Source organism: Diprion similis, chromosome 1, assembly GCF_021155765.1.
Source record: "Diprion similis isolate iyDipSimi1 chromosome 1, iyDipSimi1.1, whole genome shotgun sequence".
NCBI classification, from domain to species: Eukaryota; Metazoa; Arthropoda; class Insecta; order Hymenoptera; family Diprionidae; genus Diprion; species Diprion similis.
Genome location: NC_060105.1, coordinates 18,043,616 through 18,060,130, shown reverse-complemented (window position 1 = coordinate 18,060,130; position 16,515 = coordinate 18,043,616). Strand labels below are relative to the sequence as shown.

At 36.4% G+C, this 16,515-nt stretch overlaps 2 protein-coding genes across 2 annotated transcripts in view; one reads left to right on the top strand and one right to left on the bottom strand.

Moving 5' to 3' along the window:
- LOC124416547 (ornithine decarboxylase 1-like) overlaps nucleotides 1-2,417 on the bottom strand; it is a 29,779-nt gene extending 27,362 nt beyond the window's left edge. Inside the window, exon 1 of the mRNA XM_046897724.1 lies at nucleotides 2,067-2,417. The gene's annotated coding sequence lies outside the window, so the exon portion shown is untranslated. The remainder of the gene's footprint in view (nucleotides 1-2,066) is intronic.
- A 1,207-nt stretch (nucleotides 2,418-3,624) lies between these two features.
- Nucleotides 3,625-14,287, top strand: LOC124416069 (39S ribosomal protein S30, mitochondrial). The gene is made up of 4 exons (XM_046896914.1): nucleotides 3,625-4,247; nucleotides 11,264-11,862; nucleotides 13,499-13,892; nucleotides 14,017-14,287. Exons 1-4 carry the CDS (start codon nucleotides 3,793-3,795, stop codon nucleotides 14,222-14,224), a joined length of 1,656 nt encoding a protein of 551 aa, XP_046752870.1. The 5' UTR covers nucleotides 3,625-3,792; the 3' UTR covers nucleotides 14,225-14,287.
- The last annotated feature ends 2,228 nt before the right edge of the window (nucleotides 14,288-16,515 follow it).

Genomic DNA, 16,515 nt, shown 5'->3' with positions numbered 1-16,515 from the left:
CAAGGGTCGTAGGTCCGCTGCTTGAGAAAGCATTGAAATAATTCTATAAGGAGAAGCCTGAATGCTTTGATTGGTTTTTAATTTCAATTCTCTAAGGTTAAATTTCGAAGCGTAAAAGTATTTGTAGCAAAGCTACTAGAAATATAGAATCAATACTTGATAAGTGTAAATTATTCCAATTTACAATAGAAGATCCTACGAAGTAAATTTAAAAATGGACTATTGTAATTTCTTGTCCATCTTGCATCACGTTCAAGTTACCAACTTCAACCTTGGTGAAATCAGTTATAAAATATACTGCTCACGAAAATCAATGTCTCATGTATAGCTGAAAAAATATGTTGATTTGAAAGTTACGCATCTATGCAACAAACGAATGCAAAAGAAATTTCGAAAAGAGGATTTTCAACCTAGCAGTATCAGCTCCAAGATGTATTTTGATGATTTGATTTGTATCGTTAGAAAACCCTTCTACAATAACTCGTGTACATTAGTTGGGTTTCAAACCTGTTTGAAACCTCAATAAGTGACTCCTTAAACAGTTGTTGACATACATTTGTTGTGCAAAATTACACCACTTTAAATTTACATAGTTTTTCAAGTAAAAGAGGAAAAACCTTTGATTTCAGGAACAGTGTATCAGCACAATGTTTAACACACAAGCGATATTAAAAGTAAGGATGAAATTTAGTATCGTGAGGGATAGCAGCGATACATATCAAAATCAAATTCCAAAGATTCCATCGTGAATCTTTTTACAACGAATCTCAACAACTATTGTGTAAGTAAAGGAATCAATTTTTGTAACTTCACTTTGATTCCAAAGTTTTGTTGTAAATACAGAAAAAAAGGTAATGTCTAGGCAGCCGGAGACAGCTGCGCAGTCGTCAGCCGTTTACGTTATATATCATCCACAAGCCAACAGATGGTGCAGCAACCAAGATTTTAATCCAGCGAACTGGCAAAAATTCGAGGCCACAAATGATCGAACTTTTCTTATTTTTTTCTTAATTTCATCCAACAAGTTTAGCAATCCTCAGTTTCTCGCTTTAGATTTAATAAATTATCATACTCTGTTGCTATCCGAAACAACACGCACGAGGTAATAACTATGCTGTCGGTTCGCGGCTGCCAACTGTGCTGCCTTTTGCAACTACCGGACACGCAGTCGTCGACGGCTGCGTAGCCGCAACCAAAAAAAATTTAACGACAAGCAACATAAATCTCCAAACTGCTAAATGATAATAATTTTTTTCTTACAATTTTGGTACCTACTGATGAAGTTTTTATTTCATTTAAAATAAGCTGTAGAAAAAAACCACAACCGAGTTAAACGTGGAGTAATAGGTTGTATTAGAAAAAATTACCATTATCTTGGATGCTCAGCTGCAGTTTGATATGATAAATTGACTTAACGGTAGGTATACACCACGTGAATGGATGATAAGAATGCGATTAGAAAAAGAGACATGTAAAAGATTATGCGAGCAGCTTCTTATTAGACTTAATGAAGGCCACATTGATGTAAGATATCACTAGCCTAAAATTACATCTTATGGTAAAATTACAAGATTCTTAGATAAAAATAAGCATATGAGACAAGGCGAGAAATCCAATTGAACAGGACAATTTCAACAAACTGTTGAAATATTCTCACCACTATTTCACTGCAATGAATTGCTCAAGGAAATAGAAAATGAACATGGAACATGTCGTATGAACTCTAAAGGTAGGTATAACTTATCACATGGCTCAATCATTTCTAGGTATGTGGTCAATAGGCAAGCTAATGTAAAAGGTAATTGCATCCACCACAAGCATATTGTCGTTATGTAATGCACTTATGGATTGTTTGTTACTGTCAATAATATGGTTTGAATAACGAATTTACAACAAGCTAAGTGGAGTGACTGACGTCAAGTTGATGATTCATTAGTTACGTTGACGAGTTCAGATTTCACGTGATTTGTAGAAGTAGAGTTGAACGACTGTTTGACATTGGAGAAACACATTATAGAATAGAATAGAGGGTAGAAAATGTATTTAGCAAGGAACGGGATGGTTACCTTAACAGAAGATTGCCACCCTACGGGTTGGCTCTTGATTGATGACGGAATGATGGAAGTTTTCGGTGACTAGTTCCCAAAAATCAGTCAATAAGATTTGGAGGAAAACGATATTTTTCCGCGTCGAGACCAGTTGTCGAGTTCACTGGCGAGGGACTTTTGACTGAGTAATACAAGACAAAACATTCGTTTGCGATATGAGAAACTGCTAGGTTGCATACACTGACATATTGTGAACCTTGTAATATCGGGTGTACGAGTTGCGATTGAAAAAAGTCAGAATTATCACGCGGAACGCGAGCCTGCCTTTCAGCAAATTACAATTGCGAATGGCCGACTGCGGCTGACTACCTCGAAGGCAAGCAATGATGGAACAATCGCAGACTGTGGCAAGGAATATAGAAATTACACCTAGAAGAATGATTCAATTGTCGATCTTCTTCTTCACTTTCATTGGCTGTTGGGTATGGTCTAACATACAACCACCCGGCTACAATTTTTTCCTTTTCTGTTTCATAACGCTGTGCCGTCAATGCGGCACTCCCCGAAAATTCCCTAAGTTTGTTACTAGAAATTATCGCGAAAGTTCAGCGTGACGTCGGAGCGGCACTCCACGAAAATTCCCCAAAGCTGCCACCAGAGATTATCGCGGATGTTTAGCTGGACTTCACATCAGTAGTTGTGGGTCGCCAATATCGATTAATCACTGAAGTGAAATGGACAACTTGATCGAATTCGCAATTGTTGTAAATTATTGGAATGAGGTTTACTTTACCTTTTATAAGATGGCTTTTCCTGGAACCGTTGAATAGGTGTGATGAGGAAACTTGTTTTAAATGAACACCGAATTTAGATTTGGAATTGGTTTAAAATGGAATATATTTTGATTCAACACACTGAATAAGAATGAACAATTTTAATAATATAAAATTGGATAGTGAATCGGGCAGAGATTCTTCGTTGGATGCGAGTGCTAGAGGATTTTTGGTAAGTCGGTATCGATATTAGGGAATAGTCATAAGCAATAAAACATATACGGACGTTCCGGTCGGATGTTACAGTAACAAGGAATATGTATGGTAGGAATATAGGTGTTGGGTGTTTAGGGGTTATCACAATTTTAATTGTATTTGGTATAGACCTATACTTTGTTTCAAGTAACAATTAAGGTGAGTTACACATCAAAACATCATTCTTAATCAAGTTCCTTCTCTTATTTAATACTTATATTACGTGAGTTTTTGATGTATGTCGATTATAAATTACTGTTTAATCGATATCGACGACCCAAACTACTGATTGTATGTATGTATGTTACTTACAGGCATACATACATACGTCCCAGTTCATCTTTGCGATTCAATTTTGAGTCTAACTCTTAATTTGTCCGGAATTGACTGTTAGGACGTCACAGTAACAACTGCACGGTAAAACCGCGCCATCTGGTAGCTGAGGCGATTACTAAAGCAAAATCACTCCAAACCATCAGAATCAGTCCATGGGCACTGCGACAGAAACGTTTCTCTAGGTTCCTCTATATACTTTGCCAATACCGCAAGTAAAGGCTGAAAACTTGAAAAGGAGGCTAGGAATCGTCCCGTACTCTAGTCTCCTTGCCCTTACGTTCAAGATCCGCATATAAATAATAGGAACTTGACGTTGAAATGGTCTATTTGTTACTTTGAAACTTTGCGTGTATTCAGTTTTTCGGAACAAAGTGAGCGAAATGTCGTTGATAAGACTTAACCCACAATCGTGCGTTAGATTGGTTAGAATTTTCTACCACGGAAAAAGAGATTATTCCGCCGTTATCCAAAGTGAGGAATGTTCGGAAATTCCACAGTATCCAAAAATTTGCGATGTATCATTCAAAGGGAAACTAAGATCAAAGCATGAAGCTTATCACCAGGAAATTCAAAATCTAAACACAGTTGAGGAAAAACTGATGAAGCTCAACATGCCTCGTTACTACGGCTGGCAATGCCTAAATGTGTGCGAATCGTCCGTACCCTACAATGCGGAATTAATGGCCCAATTCACTACTAGAACACACATTGTTAGAGAACCTGGTTTGCCAAAATATTATGACCGCATCATGTCATCCGATAAGTTAGACGCAGCGGTGCAGCAGGTTAAAAAACGAATCGAGGATATTATATTATTTGAACACATTAGTCACAAGTATGTATTGCCTCTGATCACATTCCTAATATTGATAAGCATTCGCTTCTTGCGAATTTTTATGACTAAAATTTTCAGGGAATACATGGCAATCGTGTGGAGTGAAAACTTGAGAATGATAACAAGTTGAAATTTGTAATAATACCGTTTCGAAAAATTGTAAAGAATTACCATTTCTTAAGATGACTTGGAAAGTTAGTATGATTTTGAAACAGTTGTTTGTCACAGTTTATGGAACTTCATATAATTCTGAAATTGTGTAATAACTATTTGTTTTTCACAAAGATGAGCGATCGAGCTGTAAAATCAGTACCAAAAGTGCGGAAAAGAAAATAATCATTCTGGTAATTAAACAGTCTATTGCACTACAGGGTTGACCTTTGCGAGAAATTCTAAACACCCAAAATCATTACACTATAAATGATGAATTGTCCCAAATTTTTTTACAGAAATTTGAGTGCTCGAACAATTATTTTCCAGAGTTTTAATAAATAACCCTATTCTATTACGATCCAAAATCACAACGCAAGAGGTATGAACTACGCCGTTGGTATCTTTACTGTACCAGAGATTGGTTTTCCTAACACTTCGATGCACATAAAAATTAATGCCTAGAAAACTTGTTCGGTCACTCTAATTTTGTCCAAATAAAATTAAGTTTCCGTGTAAAACTTTACATCGAAGTCGATAAAGTTCACAAAATCAATTACCAACGACCATGATGTCGCACAAGAATATTAAATTGAAAAGAATGAAAAGCATGTAAATTTGATATTAAAAAGGTAAATATCACTGGTTGAAAATGTAAAATTTTCAGGTTATAGTATTAACATCATTAGTTAGGGAACCGAATATTTAAAAAAAAAAAATCAAAACTTGTTAGATGAAACTGTAAATTTCTATTCGTATCGAGTGATACTTCGATGATGATTTGACAACGAATTACAGTGCGACACGGCAATTTTAAGGGGCTGTCCTGGTCGATTTTAACGTTGTCGTAGATATCTTCAGATATCAAGGTCCACGTATTTTAATGGGAAGAAAGGGCTTAATAGCCCCATTCTATACACAATTCTGAACAAAAAAAACTTGATTACATTTTTATTTGATGCAGAAATAAAAAAATGGCACGAAAACAACGTATTTACTATTGCGATTTCGTGGTTTTCGTGCCATTTCTTTATTGATGCATGAAATAAAACTGTGTTGGAGTCTTTTTGTTCAGAATTGTTTATAGAATGGGGCTGTTGAGCCCTTTTTTGCGTTTAAAATACGTGGACTTTGATATCTGAAGATATGTACGACGACAACGTTATAATCGACCAGGGCAGCCGCTTAATACTATTGTGAAACTACAATAGTTGATATTCAAAATGTAAAACTTACCGCGCAGTCAAATCTAAGGCCAAACTCTTAAGTTTTACAGTTTCGTTTGCGAAGTGTCGCGTTACTATTTGAAGATGTAAAAAATACTCAACAGTATATCGATTATTCCTGGTTTCTTTTTTCCGTGCAGTTGTGCTTCATAAATTCAGCCAAACTTGATTTCGAAAATAATATCATTCATTTTTCATGTTTCTCCTCCTTATATATAATTCAATGCACCGTTGGTTTTAACCCCAGGGTTAAGTTCACGATACGAGAATAGTGCAACGGTTCTATAAATATTAAAAAAATATCCAGTCATTGATTAAGGATCGCAGAAAAAGTTCTCGCAGTTCCCAACAAAAAATTGATTGTTTAAATATTGTAAAACGTCGGCAAAGATAAGAAAACGAAAAAATCTCGTTCTTTAGGGTGAAAATTGTGTTATATTTTTTACGGAATTGATTTTGAGCAAAAGACCTTTGAGAGTCTATTCTTGAAACATTATATTTTAGTAAAAAAATCATTCCAACACTGTCCTTTCTAAAAAGTATATTTATTCTGAAGATTGAAAGGCCAAAAAGGCCTGTATTTTGTATGAAGCATTAAAATGAATATGAATATGAATAACAATGATTGAAACACAAAAATATCGTTCAAAATACTTTTTATTGTAGTAATTCAATACAGAAATACGAAAAAGTAGAAAAAGATTAGGATACTGTATTATTCATTGCCCGTACATTGAACGCATATGAAATCATCTGACACTGGTCCGCCGAAATCTTCGGGCTCATCTTCCCGAAGCAGTAAATCTCGCATGCGCCGCGAGTTAAGGACCTATGTGAAGTTGGCCCCCAAGTTTTGAATTTGTCAATTTTTTTTTATGAAATCGTTTGCACTTGTTTGCACAGTTAAAATTATCTTTTGCACAAGCACCCAAATTGCTATATTTTTGGAAGAAAGTGTTTAAGGGGACACGTCAGTGAAATTCTAAACTTTTTCGATTTGCTTGAAATTTGAACTCATAGTAAATCTCCATAAAACAAGAGGTTTTCACTCGGTTACAATCGATTACGTTCCACATGTGGCCAGTTATTATTTAAAATAACGTCAGAAAGTGGTGTTTTTCAAAAAGCTCCTTGCGGCACAATTCTCATTGTAAAAATCTGAAAAAATTCAACAGCCATTAGAGGAGCGTAGAGAACAAAACTTACCATGGGAATTGCAATCCGACAAGTTACCACCTAATTGTCCCAATAATAGGTAATTAACAATTTTTGTGAAAATTTTCGAATCCCTTGGCCGTACAAAAAAAAATGCAAGAAGTCAATTTCGAAGATTTTGAGTCGTTCTATGCAGTAATATATTTCAAATCTGCGTTTGACATTATTAAATAATTATTAATTTGTTCATAAATTTCATTTGCTATTTTTAACATCAACTCACCAACTTAAAAATTTGAAAAAAATATCATCGTGTTCCCACTTGAATTCTGAAGAAACAGTTGATATTTTAAAATGATGTTTGAACGGGATCCAATTTTTTTTTTTTTCCAATACTCCAACAGAGTGGGACCGTGCGACGTGATGGCTTAACATGTCGAACGGTCGGCTGTCGTCAGTGCAGAATACGTTTATGCAAGAACTATAGGTAAATTTTGACCCTGCAAACATGTGCACACGATTGCAAAAAAAAAAAATGAAAAATTCAAAACTTAGGGGGTCAACTTCACAAAGGTAAGCTTAGATTACGTGCCATCTACAAACAAGCGTCAAATACATACAAAAACTTCACGAAAAACAATCATTTCTCTTGGAATTTGATACTCACGTTACAGAAACTTTATTTTAGTTGTCAACAGTAAAAAAAAACAATTTTTATTGCTCCGAAAGACACTTAAATCACAAGAGGTGAATTTCACCCCACGATTTTGCACTGTCCACTTAAGTCGAATGCTAGACGCACACTGATGGCTACCAAGCCACGCCAACTGCACAGAAGTATAGGTAGTAGTATGAACTGATGGTACATGATGCCACAGAGGCCATTTGCACTACTAAGGGGCTCTGCGAAGAGTTTGAAAAATGTCCGTGATGAAATTCACCCACAGTGACCGATTAGGGTTAAAACCACTTGACATTTCGTAATTTCGATGTTATAAGGTCACGGAATACTGAAATTTTTGGCGGAATTAGTCAGAGAAGTTAATTTAGCAAAATTGTCCCCACCCTGTCTGCATATTAAGGATATTATCGAAGTATTCGCGTCCACCATCATTGATGCACACAACACTGTCGGAGATTTTTTTTAAAAACGTTCCTGTTACTTTAAAATTACTCACTCAAACGTCGTATAACTATAAAAAGAATAAATCGTAGTGCAATTGTGAAACTCATGTTAGTGATTCATTAGGTTAAAGTTTAAGAAGTTTCGAATTTCTTTATAAAGGCTAGAAAATAAGAATGACCGGTTGAATTTCATCTTCGTTCATGACTGCAGGTTTGGTAATTTTTAAGCTGCGAATACCGAGATTGTCAAAGACCGTTATTTTGTAGTAGTTAAAATTTATGTTTAAACAAGCTAAATGTTTTCTGAACAGGATAATATGATTCAACTTTGTGCCTACGATCTCGTAAAAGTATTTACTTTCCATGCAACTTGAAAAAATTCAGGTTCGGTATAAAAAATTATGTGATATATGCCCAAGCGTTTTTTCAAAGCACTTCTGTAGGAGCGTAGGCAACCCCCCGTACCCAACTTGTGAGAGGAAGCTTGAAATTTATTTTCACTGTGACTATGCAGCCGCGAATGGCTGCGAGACTGGTAGCCGTGAAACAGGAGCATATAGTTATTACCTCGTGAGTGTGTGTTGTGGTTTCAAACAGAATACGGTAATTTGTCAAATCTATAGTGAGTATATGACGAATACCGAACTTGCTGTAAAAAATCAAAAACAAATGACGTCTAATCCACCGTCACCGCGTTGTTTCAAATCCAAGGTTCCAGGTTTACGCAGTAAAATCATTGTTGTCTGACAAATGTATGAGATAAGTTTACATAATCGAAATAAAAAGTTGACGACACCGATACGTTCTATTTTTAAAGTTTTTCTTTATGGCATTACCGCTAGTATAATTCTTGGATTCAATGAGGATGAAGATAGTAATCTCATTGTAATGATTGACGTTTTGGAAAATCGTTATTTCACAGTCGCAGGAATGTCTGAAATTCAGTAAATCCTAATAAGGCGAAATGTATTCATATTTTGAAAACTTAACTACCTCAAAGTCAATATAAACTTGCAAAATAATAATCCCCCTCCCCCCATGTTTCGTTACGTTAACGTTACTAACTCTTCAGCTTCATTGTATTCACTTGGGTTGTCAGGCGTAAAGCTTCCGGGCAGTATCAACTTCTTGAATCCAACTGCAATATAACCGGTTATACGAGTATTCTATCTAATGTTATCATTGGGGTGTTTCCAAAAAAAATAATTTATAATTTTCTAATGTGGCAGCTCCTGACAAGTTTGTTTGGGTAAAATGAAAGATTCCGGAAATAGTTGAGTCTACATTATGTAAAAAATCATCCTTATTTGATTATTCGTTTTCTTACATTTTTTTGAATTCATGATAAATAGTGTTCGAAATTTTTTTTTATTGCGTACTTCAATCAAAATATCGATTTACATCCTAAAATACCCACACTTGAGTATGTACATACATACATGATACATACTAAGTATCCGATTGATGTTTGAGAAGAATATCTGACGACTTTTTTTATCATTAATCCAATCTCATGAACTATAATTTTATCATACACTTTAAATTTAGGAAAATAAGATTCCCGTTCAATGTAATGTTACGTTACGGATCGTGATCTCTGGATTAAATATGTTATCATAGTTACTTTTCATTGTAATGTCAATTTTGCTACCTTGATATTGGTCTCGTTGATGTATTGGATTTCTCCAGATAAATCTAAAGTTTCAACAACGACGTTCCAAAATTAGATTTAATTGCATTAACGTTGCAAAGAGTCTTCAAACTTATAACTATTATAATACTAAAATGTTGCAAACGGAAGTTTTGATCAGGGGCGTGACAGTGGTATGTAGTACCCATTTCTATATACTAAAACCGAACACGCATTTGATCCCCGCTTTTCAGTTCTTGAAATCGCCGTTCCATAGCGTTGGCTCTTATGTGACAGCCGGCTCCCGATGCTCCGATATATCCATGTAGTACATGTATGTATGTACAATACATTCGGTGCAACATACATGCCGAGACATTAACTTGTAAGTTCGCGGTCAGTCAACGCCAACTCCGCACCACCCAAGATTCTCGCCTGTTTTTCGCAGGCTGGCCATCCCTTTTTTAATTTTAAACTGTGAAAGGCCGTAAATTAATTGCATTGAGAATGACGATTATTTTTTATTTTTTTTTTTAATTACAAAGAGAATGGTCAGCCTGCGAGAAACAGACGAAAATCTTGGGTGGTGCCGAGGTGGCGGTGACTGACTGCGAACTTTCAAGGATGTATGCCTGGCACACGACTACCAACGCCACAGTGCGGTGGTGACATTTTGCGCATCGGATCTATCTGCCAGCCCCCCCCCCCCCCCCCCCCCTCTCCCGGTTCTGATTAGCTCACGTCAACGCGAGAATCTCTAATTTTGTTGAAACCGACGCCATCACTGCTCTACTGAAAATGATAGTGTGTTAAATTATAAAACGTGATAGCTAAAATTGACGTGTGATTTATTACATGATTTATTTTTTAAATTCAATAAAGTATATTGCAAATATCACATAATAAATTACAAAAGCACAAATCATCAGATATAGTAGTTTCGGAAAATCCCTTGTACCTGGAATCGAGTAAGGTATTCGGAACTGTTGTGCGCCTGGTCGTTAACATGTCGATAATTATAAATATAATATTTGTTGTAATAATGAACATTAGTCAAGAGCCCGATAATCTCGTAAATCGAATAAAAGTTCATGGAAATACACGTATTTCTTCATTCCATTACCTTTGAATTGTAATATATGTATAAAAGAATACGACCAGTGTTGAAAAAATATATATGCTAAAAATACGTTGTATATTACCTCCACTTCACGCCGTTATCGCCACAAGCTTCAAAGCTATTTAATATTGAAAACAAAATGGAGCCCCGTACAAGTATTGTGTGCGTGTTCCGTTGTTATTATATTTAAAAAAAAAGAAAGAAAAACTGGGACTCGATCCAGCGATTAACGAGCTTAAACGCTAACACACCGATGCATATTCGACGCGTAAACTTCTCTTGTAGTTTTCTCGCAAAACGCCTGAGTTGTACTTGCCTTACTGCTTGCGCATTACGCTGTCCTAATCGACTACTAAAAGTATACAAAGTTTGAAGAAAATCCGTGATCCGAACGTCGTGGCCTTCCGTTGTTAGAATGTATTGAATCGTTTTTTTCTTGCGTATTTTGTTTTTGTATTTCAATCCATCATCAATACCTATTTCGTTGAGATTCATGAGAGAATGTCGATGCTAAAATTAGGATAAAATGACCCATGCCTTTGGCGCTCTAAATTTTATGTATTGTAATTGTTCACCAAGAAAGCTTTGCAGATTATGTATTTTGTTTCAGAAAATATAAAGAGCTCGAATTGATCGATTCGGAGGATCGTAAAGCGGATATTGATTCCATGGGTGATAGACTCGTCGGTCAAATTAACAGGATTATACTAGCTACCTTGTCATCGGAATCGCCACATTTATTGGAGGCGCAAGTTGATTACGAACCTCGTATCGAAGCTTATTGGTGGGTCGGAGGAATGTGGCCTCAGGAATACGTTGTAAAAAGAAAAAAGAGAGCTTTTCTCAAGGAGTACGCTGAGGACCTGATTGACCAACGTATCCAATACCACGGAACTCCTACCTTACACCTCAGGCATGAATTTCCACTGAATGAAATCGTCAGTTTGAGCGAGTCTGAAAATCCGGACTTTATAATCCCGGAATTCCGATATGACCCTCGAGTTATTGGTTACAATTTAAAGACGTTACACGGGACGAACATTCCTGGGTTTTGGCCCGGCGATAAAAACGAATTCGGTATCATGTCATATCACAGACGTGGTCACATTGACGTTCGAAACTCTTCCTTCAAAGATGAGAATGAAGCCTTGGATGTTCAAGCGGTATTCGCATCCTACAGTTGGCTTCTCTCACAAGCCTGCTATCAAGGTAAACTTATCATTGCTAGCAATTCAAACGAATGCACAGCACACACACACTCTCGGTAAGGCCGCTACGGGACAAAAGGCGATTTTTCACGAATCGGAGGCCCCCGCCAGTCACCATCGAGCATGCAAAACACAGCATTTGCTGCGCGGCCTTATTGAGAGTTGTGCCTGAAAGAATAGCGCGAGCTAGGGAATAGGGGACAGCAACCGAGTATGGAAGCGGGGAAGCGGCCCTATTGAGAGCGTGCACTCTATCAAGTGTATATTTATTGAATTTTTCATCTGTTAAAATTGCCCAGGCGATAGCCTTTCTGTGTAGGTACAATCGAATTCCTCAAGATTAATAGTACAAGAGAAGAAACCGTGTTTACAAAATTTCCAACAATGTTTTTTTTACCAGTGTTGGCGATGGCGAATGAAATAACATCTCTGTTATATAACACAAATGATTCTGAGAAAATTTGAATAATGCAGGCTGAGAAATGAACAATTTAAGAAAAGATTTCATAACCAGAATATTCAAAATGATTAAAAATTTTTGTTTAAGACCCAACAAGGTTTTTGAGCCGATTTTGCTCGTTGAGCAAATCCTCGAAAATTGTTTGAAAGGCTTTCCAAAAATCTTACATTTATAGTATAATTATAACGTGTAGACGTAATTCTTATGAACATTACTTGTACCGTGCTTACAAAAATCAATTTTTATCCATTCGAAAGATAACATTTGTAAATTATTTTTCAAACGGTCTTTGGAAATTTATACGGTCAACAACATTAGCCTAAAATTTTGAGAATCGAACAAAAATCACTAGAGTGAAATCTTTTTGAACGTTCTCATTGAAAAATATTTTCACAAATTTTTTACACAGTAGTGTAGCTCATCATTTTGTTTGAATTCACTCAGAATCCTTTCATTCATCCCTGTTTTTATTTATCGACCATTATTGACACTGATTGAATAAAATTGCTGGAGATTTTGTAAACGAGTTTTTGTCATTCCCTAACTTTTGCCCCAGACTGTATAGCTTGTTCTTATTTCATTCTTTACCCTGATGACCATATTTACAATTTGTCAATATTCACTGTCGAACTACCATTAATGAATAATCGTCAGAAAATCAGCGGTTCACACACTTCATGGTAACGGTGCGATGTAAAATGTAGCACAAACTCCGTCGTCGCGAATTATGATATACAAGCACCGCATTCTTTGGTAGCATTAGTGTAATGCAATCTCATTTTCACAGAGGCATGGACCAGTTGTTTCACTAGCGCTCCAGGCGGTAAACATGGGTATTCCTTGAAATTTCGCAGACTCAATATATAAAAAAGTCTATTAGACGTATCACTCTTAGACTTTCTACTGTGGCCTTGAACCTCAATTTTATATTTTATAAAATTGTTTCTCAGCCGAGTTAAAGAGATATTGTGTTCAAAATATGAGGTAGCCAGAAGTCGATGTGGTCGTTGAATATTTTGAAAACAGATACACAATCTCGAATAAATTTCATTTTTACCGAATCTTCAAAATGCGCAATGAATATTAGGCTTCTACCATCATTTTTCGACTTTGAATATAAAAAAACCGAAAAAGTCATAAGCTGTATCTTACCTTTGTACGTATTGATTTCTTTCAGGTTTTTCCACATTCAATGACTTGACATATCCTCTGGTAACACAAACTGTAATCACAAATGGGCAATTGTGGTCGTTTTATGTATATCAATTAAATACAACAGTGTTGTTTGCGGAGTATGCAGATGAAAACCCTAGGAGGAATTTATGTTGGAAAACAGGACCCTTGAAGTTGTTTGAGACGATAACAGATGGAAAGCTTGTTGGGTTCAATGATGACGTATTGAAAGAATTGATCAAGTTTTATGGAAATACGCCGCAGAAACGGAATGGCGTCAATATGACGCCGTATTTGGGTCATGATGAGAAAAGGGTCGCAGATATAAAAGATCCAGAGAAGAGAGAATGGCTTGAAAAACACTACAAACATATGGTCAGCAATAGGCCGAGACACAGGTGCGTCCTTTATTCTGTAATTCCGATATTCATTTCATGCTATGCGATACGATAATTGAGCGTGTATCGACACTACCGTTTGTTTTTAGTTTCTAAATGTCATATATCTCCTTGTTTCTAATAGGGAAAAAGAGGAAATTGATTGGTGGGAACGAATTTACAAAATCTACTTCAACACAAGATTTATGGATACAAAACGAAAACAGTGGGAATTTGGTAAAAGAACTTCACTCCGAAGATACGACGAACATGCACTTGAATATATACCAAAAGCTGTGAGGCCCGGTGGACCCAAGAGTAAAATTAAATTCAGAAAAACCTACTATCCTTGAGGGTGTGCTGAGAACGATCTTTGTCGGTTATTTTGTCACTTGATGTAATATACGTTAGTAAGCTGAATAATTTTGTTTCTTACTCTGTGTCCCAGTCAAGATTAAAAAAATCTAAGAATTATGTTAATATTAATAATGATAATAATAATCACTGCCAACCTGCCACACTTGTAAGAGTGTGTCTCAACAAAGTATATCTTCTACCACTGATCTCTACAGATCAGTGGCTTATACGTACATACGTACCACTCAACTATACTCAAGATGGAACATGACCAGCAATGGATACGCACGAGCAGAGAGAGACGGAGTTAATATAGTGGACTCCAACTTTATCAATATAGGTATAGGTTCTAGCCAATCACTTCTAGAGTCTCAGCGTCTCGTATCCATCGACACCGCAGGGGTGGTATCGTACATAATATCAGAGCCTCTACTGGACTCAGAAGTTCGAGTGCTCTTGCTGTTACTTACAATAATGTAAAAACGGTGAAAAAGTGATGCATAAAATTGTTAAAGCGCGAATGGAATCCTAATGGGAGTGTTTCGTTCCACAGGTAATGTGTGTATCAATATTTCATTCATACTATATTATAGCTTCGTTATTACATGGTAAAAGGTTATGTCTTCTAGACATTGAAATAACATTTATTAGACGCAACCATGCAATTTTGTAAATTAACAAAGCCCCGGGGGAAATAACTCCGTCATTTCTCTGCAACTTTTTCTGCAAATCTCTGAAAATTAACTTAGCGATTTTACTGTTTTGGACAGTCGTCAGACAACAGACTTTTTCTCTGAAAATTTCTACGACGCAAGAATTTTTCAAGCACGAAATTTCCACGATTTTCTGAAACTCTCTTCGACATAAAAAGTTCTTACACACGAAATTTTTCTGACAAATTGCGGAATTTCTTTGCAATTCTCACACTTATGGAACATAGACGTACACCTTACAGAACATTATCACGCTATACAATACACTTAAAACTTCAACTTATTGTTAGTACCATACATACACATCTAGTATACATTTATAAATCAAACGTAGAAATGCATACCAGAATTTTTTGGTGACTTCTATATATACTCAGCTTGAAATATTACACCACCTACGAGAAAGAACATCATGGTCAAGACTGGATAACTCGTTGAAAAACAATTGTTCCATAAAACTGCATTTGAAACATGGACTTGAATTTTCAAAGTTGGAATTATAAAGGATGGAAAAAATTGTTTCGGTTAAATTTTTTTTACTCATCTTTAATTGGGACATGAAAAATTGGAAAATTTTAATTCAAAACATGATCTCTGGAAAACGCTGTGCAAAGAGATTCCGTTGTTGTACCGGCGAGCGGACACATTTCAGAATATCTCCGCGGGTCGATACAGCAGAGAAGCGCATGCTTTTTCAGAGAAACGCAGAGGGTTCTCCGAAAAAAATGTATTCAGCAAAATTATTTAAGAAAAGTCAAACCTTGTATCCAGCCCATTCGATTTGGCTAATTTTTTGCGGACATCTTACCCACCTAGAGCCAGAGCCATTTTTTGTTTCACATTTTTCACTTGAATTTGGGTATTTTTGATTACGCAGAGTTTTTTGGTACTAAATGGCTGAAAATCGGTTTCCTAGTGTAAACTTGACCAAGAAACAAGAGTATGGGAACAGATTTTACCTACGACAAATACCTACAGCAATATTGGCTAAAAATACTCCAAATTTACCCAAAGTCGCAAATCTTGGTGAAGTGGTCAAAATATCTTTTTTTTCACTATCCGAGGTAGCGTTCTTCGACATGTTCGTCATCTTCTTTCGCCTCTCGCTGCCGTGCCGACTACCCCTGGAAAGAAGGGAACATTGCAAAATAGGTCAGTAGGTCAGACATTGTCCTACGAGGTTAAAAATGTCAATTTTTGACAAAAAAAAAACCTCCAATTTTGACCCCGCATACTTTCGAAACGGTTCGTCCTACACATCTGGGCATGTGCTTAGTCTACCTCCATGAGTCTACGAGTGCGCGATCTTACGGGGCCGCTGAAGCCGAGACCGAAGAACATAGCTAGTCCCACAGTGTTACTTTCTCCGTCGCACGATCAAAAGAGTCAAGAGCAGCTGCCAGGCGGGGAAAGCGATAAGACAAGCGAGGTGGTATACTTGTTTAAGTCTATGTGTTTTCCCTACCGCAGCCCAGTAAATAGGTGATTATTGGGTGAACAAATAAGGAACAGGATACAAATGTATATAATGGGATTTTCCCTCTCTAGGGGACGGCTGTATTAATTGTAATAAA

Bases quoted from the DNA above. Each gene is read 5' to 3' on its own strand.
- LOC124416069 (XM_046896914.1), top strand. From the start codon at position 3,793: ATGTCGTTGATAAGACTTAACCCACAATCGTGCGTTAGATTGGTTAGA. The intron at 11,863-13,498 runs GTAAACTTATCA...GATTTCTTTCAG, and splicing joins CTCACAAGCCTGCTATCAAG to GTTTTTCCACATTCAATGAC. The intron at 13,893-14,016 runs GTGCGTCCTTTA...TGTTTCTAATAG, and splicing joins AGCAATAGGCCGAGACACAG to GGAAAAAGAGGAAATTGATT.